The sequence below is a fragment of the Pseudophryne corroboree genome, chromosome 2, assembly GCF_028390025.1.
Source record: "Pseudophryne corroboree isolate aPseCor3 chromosome 2, aPseCor3.hap2, whole genome shotgun sequence".
In the NCBI taxonomy this organism is placed as follows: domain Eukaryota; kingdom Metazoa; phylum Chordata; class Amphibia; order Anura; family Myobatrachidae; genus Pseudophryne; species Pseudophryne corroboree.
This window is the reverse complement of record NC_086445.1, coordinates 545056873-545067396: the sequence shown is the minus strand read 5'-3', so window position 1 is coordinate 545067396 and position 10524 is coordinate 545056873. Positions and strand designations below refer to the sequence as shown.

The following is a 10524-nucleotide window of genomic DNA, read 5'->3' as shown; positions in this document are numbered from 1 at the left end:
AATTCTTATTTTCTCCTAGTCCGTAGAGCATGCTGGGCGCCCATCCCAGTGCGGACTGTTCCTTGTAGTTGTATTGATACTGGTCATGTTCGGTTACACGAGGTTTGTGTATCGGTAATGTTCAGCTTGTTCCTGTTGTTAGTTCATACTGTTATCTGGTTTCTTGCTGACCCAGTTGTACGGTGTGTTTATGGTGTGGGTTGGTATGTTTCTTGCCCTTAATTTAACAAAAATCCTTTCCTCGAAATGTCTGTCTCTCCTGGGCACAGTTCCTATAACTGAGGTCTGGGGGAGGGGCATAAAGGGAGGAGCCAGTTCACACCCAGTCAAAGTCTTTTTAGTGTGCCCATGTCTCCTGCGGATCCCGTCTATACCCCATGGTCCTTTTGGAGTCCCCAGCATCCTCTACGGAATAGGAGAAAAGGATTTAACGGTAGGTATTAAAATCCTATTTTTTCAAACACTGTGACATAACAGTTAGGAGCTGACTGGCTGCTACTTTATCTCTGTTCACTTATCTCCATCCAAGGCTTAGTAAATAGACCCCTTAGTACATCTCCCCCTAAGTTAGTTAAGCACAATGGAGTAAATGTATTATATCAGCACATGTCGTGCGGGTATTGGCCCTCATTCCGAGTTGTTCGCTCGTTGCCGATTTTCTCTATATTGCGATTAGTCGCTTACTGCGCATGCGCTTAGTTATTTTACTCAAAAGTTAGGTATTTTACTCACGGCATTACGAGGATTTTTCTTCGTTCTGGTGATCGTAATGTGATTGACAGGAAGTGGGTGTTTCTGGGCGGAAACTGGCCGTTTTATGGGTGTGTGTGAAAAAAACGCTGCCGTTTCTGGGAAAAACGCGGGAGTGGCTGGAGAAACGGGGGAGTGTCTGGGCGAACACTGGGTGTGTTTGTGACGTCAAACCAGGAACGAAACTGACTGAACTGATCGCAGTGGCAGAGTAAGTGTCGAGCTACTCAGAAACTGCTAAGAAGTTTCTATTCGTAATTTTGCGAATCTTTTGTTCGCAATTCTGCTAAGCTAAGATACACTCCCAGAGGGCGGCAGCTTAGCATGCGCAATGCTGCTAAAAGCAGCTAGCGAGCGAACAACTCGGAATGAGGGCCATAAAGCTTACTGCTTCGTCTCTTTACTGAGGTGAAGCAGAAAGCACTAGTGACGAGATAAATTAACATTTCTCCGGCAGGGTCCACAGGTTATCCACAGGATAACATTGGGATATAATGGAGCGACAGCGGATTGGCACCAAACGATCACAAGCTTTCTGGCCTCCCAGGATGCAACGGGCTCGTCCATATAATCCTGCCCACCGACTCAGTCAAATCAGTTTTTTGTTTGGTGCGGCAGGAGAAGGACCATGGTCACAGGGCTGCTGTTTTTTGGCAGCCCTAAGCTTTATTCATTTATTTTCTCATACGTCCTAGAGGATACTGGGGATGCTTTAAGAACCATGGGGTATAGACGGGATCCGCAGGAGACATAGGCACACTTTAAGACTTTGATTGGGTGTGAACTGGCTCCTCCCTCTATGCCCCTCCTCCAGACTCCAGTTAGATTCTGTGCCCAGCGAGACTGGTCACACACAGGGGAGCTCTACTGAGTTTCTCTGAAAAGACTTTATGTTAGGTTTATTATTTTCAGGGAGCACTGCTGGCAACAGGCTCCCTGCTTCGTGGGACTGAGGGGAGAGAAGCAGGCCTACTTCTTCTGAGTTCAAGGGCTCTGCTTCTTAGGCTACTGGACACCATTAGCTCCAGAGGGTTCGATCACTTGGTATGCCTAGCTGCTTGTTCCCGGAGCTGCGCCGTCACCCCCCTCACAGAGCCAGAAGAAAGAAGCCGGGTGAGTAAAAGAAGAAAAGAAGACTTCAGTGACGGCAGAAGACTTCAGTGTTGAGGTACCGCAGCGGTTGCGCTGCGCGCCATGCTCCCACTCACACAGCGGCACTGATAGGGTGCAGGGCGCCGGGGGGGGGCGCCCTGGGCAGCATGAACACTGAAGTTGTAAACTGGCAAAAATGTGTATTAAAAAGTGCCTAGGCACTAAATATAGGACCCCCTGCCAGTATAATGTGTAGATTTGAGCATGACTGAAGCGCGCCGATGAGGGGGCGTGGCTTAGCCCTCACAGCTCTGTCCAGCGCCATTTTCTCCTCACAGAGACGCTGGTCCTTCCTAAACACTGCTGCATGGATCAGAGTGGAAAACAAGAAGGGGAGGAGCACAGTGGTTTGCTGTAATATAAAGTGAAATAAAAACACTATATCATGGGCGCTGGGGAAAATGAGCTGGTAAACTCCTTCTGTGTTTCCATGACAGAATGTACTGGAGTCTATCCCTTATAGCCAGTGTAATGTCGGTGGGTGTTTGGCACACGTGTGTCGGCATATTTGAGGCTGAGGGCTCTGCCACAAAGGGAATGACTATGTCGGTGCTGTCGACTCCTAATGGTACTGTGTACATGTAAATATGTCAACATGTCAGTAGAGGTATATTTTTCCCAAGAGAAAACTATATGGGAGACACAGACGTGGGGGTTGTCCCTGTCGGCACCAATGGGTGGATATGGACATGATATTATGATGCATAACAGATAGATCTATACCTATATGTAATATGTAGGTATAGTATGATTATATACAGTAGGTCTGAGGCACGATCACAGACGTGATAATATTATGGAGGGAGTCATATTCGTAGAATAGATTTCTCTCAGACCCCTCAGGGGCGCAAAATGTTATTTCTCCTACGTCCTAGAGGATGCTGAGGTTCCAAAAGGACCATGGGGTATAGACGGGATCCGCAGGAGACATGGGCACACTATAAGACTTTGAATGGGTGTGAACTGGCTCCTCCCTCTATGCCCCTCCTCCAGACTTCAGTTAGACTTTGTGCCCAGAGGTGACTGGACAAACACTAGGGGAGCTCTACTGAGTTTCTCTAAAAAGACTTTATGTTAGGTTTTTTATTTTCAGGCAGACCTTTTGGCTACAGGCTCCCTGCAGCGTGGGACTGAGGGGAGAGAAGTCAGACCTACTTCTTCTTAGTTCAAGGGCTCAGCTTCCTATTCTACTGGACACCATTAGCTCTAGAGGGTTCGATCACTTGGTTCGCCTAGCTGCTTGTTCCCGGAGCCGCGCCGTCAATCCCCTCACAAAAGCCAGAAGAAAGAAGCCGGGTGAGTATTGGAAGAAAAGAAGACTTCAGTGACGGCAGAAGACTTCAGTAACAGAGGTAACAGCAGCAGTAGCGCTGCACTCCATGCTCCCACACACACCAACGGCACTTGCAGGGTGCAGGGCGCTGGGGGGGAGCGCCCTGGGCAGCATGTTACTGAGGTTCTGTATTTTACACAGGCATTCTCGGGGCCCGGACACCCGGTACGATACCCCCGCCGAACAGCAGCGGTAGCGCTGCGCGCCAAATCCCGCACATGCCAGCGGTCACTTGGGTGCAGGGCGCCGGGGGGGGGCGCCCTGGACAGCAATATATAAGTGTTTTGGGAAGGTATATAGTGCCTAGACACTATATACGGTCCCCTGCCTGTATGTTATACTTTATTATAATGAGTCTGAAGCGCGCCGAATAGGGGGCGGGGCTTATCCTTCACAGAAGTGTTCAGCGCCATTTTTCTCTCTGTCCCCGCCAAAAAGGTGATGCAGTACAAATGAGGGGGGGCACAGAGTTTTTAGTGGTATATTGAGATATATATAACACTGGTTGTTTAGAAATGGCCATAAAATCATTGTTGTGCATTTTTCTGTGTAGTTCCCTGTCAGTTTTACCCACTATAGTCCACATGTGTCTACATGAGGGAGTGATCGGTCACAAACCGATATGGGGTCACTGTCGACATCGCCGACGCCTGTTGGTACTTGACAGAGTCAACAGGTCGGTAGAACACTGTATGGGAAACAGTAATATGTGGGTGACCCTGTCGGAACCAACTATGATGACTGGGTGTAAAAATATATGAGAAACCTATACCTGTAGGTGTATATATGTATGGTACGTTGCAGTGGGCTGTAGCTCGAGCACAGACGTGATAGTAATTTGGGGGGGCGTCCTAGTGAAATTCGGTATGTGTTTCACTCAGATCCCTCTGGGTCACAAAAATTTTATTTCTCTAACGTCCTAGTGGATGCTGGGGACTCCGTAAGGACCATGGGGATAGACGGGCTCCGCAGGAGACTGGGCACTCTAAGAAAGATTTAGTACTACTGGTGTGCACTGGCTCCTCCCTCTATGCCCCTCCTCCAGACCTCAGTTAGAATCTGTGCCCGGACAGAGCTGGGTGCATTTTAGTGAGGTCTCCTGAGCTTGCTAATAAGAAAGTATCTTAGTTAGGTTTTTTATTTTCAGAGAGCTTCTGCTGGCAACAGACTCTCTGCTACGTTGGACTGAGGGGAGAGAAGCAAACCTACTAACTGCGGCTAGGTTGCGCTTCTTAAGCTACTGGACACCATTAGCTCCAGAGGGATCGAACACAGGAACCTAACCTTGGTCGTCCGTTCCCGGAGCCGCGCTGCCGTCCCCCTCGCAGAGCCAGAAGCCGGCGGGTTGAAGCAAGAAGACGTCAAAATCCGCGGCAGAAGACTCCTGTCTTCATATGAGGTAGCGCACAGCACTGCAGCTGTGCGCCATTGCGCCCACACTAACCCACACACTCCGGTCACTGTAGGGTGCAGGGCGCAGGGGGGGGGCGCCCTGGGCAGCAATTGATTACCTCCTGGCAAAAAGCAGCATATTGGCCCTCATTCCGAGTTGATCGCTCAGTTTTTCGGTCGCACAACATATTCGCAAAGTTGCGCCCCCAACGTATTTTTGCACATTCGTACGCAGTATTAAACAAAGTGGGCGTACGCCAAATGACATCGCAGTAATGCGAAACCATCGCAGCATTGCGAAGCCTTCGCAAAAACACATATTTCATCGTAAAAATACTAAGTTTTAGTAGATTTACTCATTTTGCCTTAAAATTGCACACTTTTAAGGTAAAACGCAAATTGTTTTTTTTTTTTGGCAATTAAGTCAAATTACCCCTTTCATTTTAAAGTACACAAGCCCTTGTCAATTACGAATCCAATTAGTGTAATGATTGATAATGTTCCTAAACAATTAAGTCAGGCCAAAAAACCAGATTAACACTTTGTTGCCATAATTGGCCATCAACATGTAAAAGTGTTTTTATAAAAAACGTTTATATTTTAAAAATTTGTTTTTCTTTTTTAAAAGATGTTGTTTGTGAATGAAGGTGTTTACATGTTTATTAACACAATAATCTCCTAAATGTTTTTTTAATTGTAAACTTACGTTACATGTGAGTAATGTTTAATGTAAACTATTTCTGCATGCCATTCTGCTGATCCTTTTTTGCATTAATAAGCACAACACCCGGTTAACTTGAATCATAGTTTTTTTTATTTTTATATTTTTTAAAACATTAAGATTTTTTGCAAAAAAACAAAATCATGAAAATTTTTCTAAATCATCAAGACAACTTAAAACACCATGCAGGTGTTGTCGCATTCTGGCAATAATGCCTCCAAAACTTGTTGGATCTCCAACTGCAACATCTGAAATTAAGAAGCAACAGAAACATTAATAACTGAATTACATTACTTATTATCCAAGAAAGGCACAAAGCACACTTAAATGCAGGCATGTCAAAACTGCTGGCCTCCAGCTGTTGTGAAACTACATCTACCAGCATGCCTTTTCCAAGTTTTGTGGTCAGAGAATGCAAAATCTGTGTCAGGGCATGCTGGGATGTGTATTTTTTCTCCAGCATGAGGGACGCAGTTTGGACAGGCCTGCTTTAATGCCTAAGTGACTACATCATGGCTGCTTTAAGGCTAAATCAGTAGCATAATACACAATCCTGCTCAGCAATGTTTTTTTATTAAACTAGAAAGTGAACCACACCATGTTGTCCATTTTCTACTACGGGAGTTCTATTTAATATGGGAAGTAGACCATAGCAAACAAACAAATTAAACATGTTATCTTGTAAAAGTGGGCATAACAATTTAATTTCTAATATTATTGGTTGCTATGGTCAACATCCCATGTTAAAGAGAACTACCATCTTAGTAAATGTAACACCATGTTGCCATTCATTCACATCTGGACTGAAGAGAATTCAATTTAAGGAGGTTTGGTTCTGCTGCATATCAACATCTTCAGAAGGACTACATATCCTAGCATGCCCACAATCCATGTAAATCCAGTTTCCGAAATAAGGTAAAACAGGTTTTTTTTTAAAAAATTCGCATTTTGTGAGTGTAACTTTAACACCACAAATCATTGTGTTGTTCTGCTTGCTAACAAAGTGAAGCATGTGTTTTGATAGTGCAAACATTATGAATAGAGAGGCACAAGTGTTAAAGACTAACAACATACTAAACTGCACTCAGCTATAAATGTTTTTGTTAAAAATAAACACATATTAAACTATGTAGTCCTGGAAACCCTGTCAAACTAATTAGTGTCGACCTAGAGTGGACACACAACACATTGCACACATAAACACTACATATAATGATACTCTAAAAAATATCAATGCAACATGAACACCATCAATAATTAATGAAAATGTGTACCTTGCTAGCTGATTTAAAACAGTACAACAGTGCATGTTTGTACATTGTAAGTGTAAGTAGGTCATATTTTAAACTGAAATGTAAAAACACTTACTTTCCTCAGCAACATTAGGGTCACCACTGACCCCATCAGGGGCTTCTTCTGCCCATTCTGTGGGTGGTGAAGGCAGCTGGATGGGGGAAGGAGGAGGGATTGGTGAAGGAGGAGGGATGGGGGAAGGAGGCTGGATGGGTGAAGGAGGAGGGTTTGGGGAAGGAGGAGAGATGGGGTAAGGAGGAGGGTTTGGGAATCTAATTTCTGAGGGTGGGTCTGATTGAGAGGGCGAGGGGGGCGGAGAGAATGTTAGGCCAATAGAGGGTGAGGGGGGCTGAGAAGGGGAGTTGGAAGTAGAAGGAGAAGGGGACTGGGAAGGAGGAGAAGGGGTCACAGAAAGAGAAGGAGAGGTGGGCTGAGAAGGGGAGTGGAAAGGGGAGTGGGCCTGGGAAGCTGAGGGGGCCTGTGAAGCTGAGGGGGCCTGGGAAGCTGAGGGGGACTGGGAAGCTGAGGGGGACTGGGAAGCTGAGGGGGATTGGGAAGCTGAGGGGGATTGGGAAGCTGAGGGGGATTGGGAAGTGGAGGGGGAGTGAGAAGGGGAGGGGGACTGGGAAGTGGAGGGGGAGTGAGAAGGGGAGGGGGACTGGGAAGTGGAGGGGGAGTGAGAAGGGGAAGGGGGCTGAGAAGCTGCCTGATGTGGGCTCACTGGCTGTCTTTGCCGTTGTGGTCGTCCTATAATGATATTTGTTGGTAAATTTTATTTGCATGTTAAATTACATACTAAACATTTGTAAATTACACTGTTCTGTTCCATGTAAAAAAAACCATTTTTTTTTTTTTTAACAAAACATTTTAAAATCCTCTTCATGTTGGCCCCAGCAACCAAAATGTTTCAAATACATTATTTGGACGCTCATTCCTTAATCTATTCCATTGAGTCATATTGATTGCTCTAGGCAACATCACCAGATCACTATTCAAGCCACCTTATTATATAGACACCACTGATCAAGTTTTTGGGTACAGTTTCCTGCCTGGGTATTAATTCTGTACAACATGCACTTGTTTGGTAACACTTTGACACAGTCAGTACTGTTTGCCCTAACCACACACACTGTCCTATTTTTTATAAATTGTTCACTCAGTGTTGCTATTAGCCTACCACTTAGTGTAAATTTGCAATATTTATGCTAATAATCTTATGTAATGTAACTTACTGCGTGCATGCATTTCCCTGATTTGCTGGCGGATCTCCGCCAACAGTTCTGGAGTCCTCCTGCGGAGATCACTTCATCTCCTCTCCAGCTGGATTATTGTCCGCCTGCTGCGGACGCGAGACCGCAGTAGGTGGCGGACCTCCGCGTAGGCCTCGCGCTTAACCCGATTTGGGATGAAGCGCCCAACGGGCCTACGCGGCGGTCCATCACCGCAACCAGGACGCGGAGCTCCCGCCTGGTGAAAGGTGCCGCACGCATCATGGCAATGGCGTTTTCCTTATTTGGGCATATATTTATAGTGTCTGTTAGCATGTGATTGGTCCAAAATCTATGCTGTCATTTCTAATAACTTTATTGATCTTTGCAATGCTGGGAAGAGCAGAGTGTTAAATCGCACGAGCGGAAATACGCAGTCGCAGAAGGAATAAAATTTAAAAAAAAAAAAAAGCCCAACACAAACACAGACACACACACAGTTTTGTTTAAATTTCGAAACATATCTGTGTACTCACCACAGTTTGTGTGATCATTCAGCTGGACAGTCACAAAGTGGTCAACATTAATTTTCATTTGTTTGTGTGTTTGTTTCAAAAAACATGTTTTTAGGAAAGAAAACAAATAAGGACACTATTTAGCAACATAACATTATTATATTTGCAAATAACACATTGTAAGCTTAACCTGTTTAATGCAACATGAAACAAAATTTTTGAACAAAAATATTACAGATTCCCACACACCAAAATAAGTACACAATGACCTTACAATAGCTTTAAAAAATTCAAAATTACAAAATGAACATAAGCATACTGTGTTTTTTTTGTTAGAATAAAAAAAAAAAAAAAAACTATACCTGAAATATTCTGCAACAATGCTTGCCCTGACTTGGCTCCCCCTCCGTGTAACACTCCCCCCACCGAAGTGTCGGACAACCCCTGGCTCCTCATCAGGCAATTCCTCTGTCTGAGGAAGCTCTACGCTACTCCTTACCGCGATGTTGTGTAGTATAGCGCACAGGACCACTAGTTTACTTGCCATCTCCGGCGAATACATGATGTCGCCACCAGTGCGGTGGAGCACACGAAACCGGCCTTTAAGGACCCCAATTGTGCGCTCCACCAGCTGCCTAGTGGCAGTAAGCGCGGAGTTAAATGCCGTCTGTGGTCCTGGCCTGGGATTAGGGTAAGGAGTCATGAGCCAGGGGGTGCAAGGATATCCACGGTCTCCTGTTTGATGAGAATAAAAAATTAGAAAGAGTATATTTTGTAAAAATTAGTAATTTTAGGCAAAAAATAGTGGGCCAACTCACCCAATAACCACATGTCTGCTCGTTGACTTGATCTTAATCTGTGCCATATCCCTGATTGTCTAATGACATACGCATCATGGGAGTTTCCGGGAAACTTTGCATTCAGGGAAAGGATCTGGAGGGATGGCCCACAAACAACCATTACATTCAGAGAATGAAACAGTTTCCTGTTTCTAAAAATTTCTTCATTATGTCTTGGTGGCTGAATAGCTACATGTGTGCCATCCACAACCCCAATAACATGTGGGAAGCGACTACCACCTTCCTCAAATTGCCGCTTCACCACATCTAGGGCACCAACATCCAAAGGCATAGCAATAAATTGCTTCACACGCTTTAGGAAAGCCTGGCAGACACGCCGCAGGACCTTACTGAACTGGCCCTGCGACATGCCAGCCAGGTCTCCAACCACATGCTGATAAGAGCCTGTAGCCAAAAAATGTAACACAGCAAGGAATTGTGTCAATGGTGGTATTGCTGAAGGATACCGAATTGAAGACTCCAGATCACTCTCTATTATGGAGAGAGTGTCTAGGATTAGATGTGGTGGCAGCCTGTATCTACGCACAACAACATCATCTGGCATCCCAAAAAGTAGGACACGGGGTTGGAAAATTGGTGGCTTAGCACGCCTCCGTTGCCTTGGTTGATGAGGAGCCGGTTGTGGTTGTGGGGCTGGCGGTTGGGGTGGGAGTGCTGCCGTGGGTTGGGGAGGTAGGGCTTCTGCTGCGATAAACACTGACATCACACACTTTAAAAAAATATAACAGATATGTTGAATAAGACAAAAGCAAAGCTCAAAAAATATACCACAAAACATTTTTTAAAAAAGGGGGTGTCAACTTACTGCAGGAGCATAAGACATATTTTCTGTGTTCAATTCAGGATCAAAATGAAAATGATACCAAAAAGGAAAAAAACACATTAAAAGTTTGAAACCTACATATTTTAAAATCATTTTAATATAAAAAAAAAAAAAAAAAATACTCAGAGCATAAAACACATCACAAACACCTACGAAAAATTTAAGCAAAATAGGCTAAAAATAAATTACAAAACAACAACCAAAGTTATCCCTTTAGTAGCTAGTACAGGCAAGAACAGCACTACTTTGCACAACAATCCTTGAAATAAATTTAACATTTATTATCAAGATGGCAGACAAACATAAGCAAAACACTTTGAACAAACACAAACAGGCACCAACACAGGCCAAGGGCACTTACCTGCTCCAAAGAAAACAACAGGCAAATTCGAGTTATAGATCACACTCCTTGAAATCAACAAAAAGGGGTTACTTCACCCAAAAAAATACACCTACAAGAGAACAAAAATTACAGTA

The 10524-nt window shown here is 44.6% G+C and overlaps 1 protein-coding gene across 1 annotated transcript; it reads right to left on the bottom strand.

Annotated features, from left to right (window-relative positions):
* Positions 1-7233: 7233 nt before the first annotated feature.
* Positions 7234-9649, bottom strand: LOC135050955 (putative nuclease HARBI1). Its single transcript, XM_063957187.1, has 4 exons — positions 9183-9649; positions 8727-9099; positions 8386-8407; positions 7234-7388 (listed from the first exon to the last, which is right to left on the bottom strand). Exons 1-3 carry the CDS (start codon positions 9571-9573, stop codon positions 8404-8406), a joined length of 768 nt encoding a protein of 255 aa, XP_063813257.1. The 5' UTR covers positions 9574-9649; the 3' UTR covers positions 7234-7388; positions 8386-8403.
* Between the last annotated feature and the right edge of the window lie 875 nt (positions 9650-10524).

What these genes read in the sequence shown, in the direction of transcription:
- LOC135050955 (XM_063957187.1), bottom strand. Translation starts at nt 9,573, where the DNA reads ATGTCGCAGGGCCAGTTCAGTAAGGTCCTGCGGCGTGTCTGCCAGGCT. An exon ending in AGCAGACATGTGGTTATTGG is followed by an intron (nt 9,100 to 9,182) that starts GTGAGTTGGCCC and finishes CTCATCAAACAG; the next exon opens with GAGACCGTGGATATCCTTGC.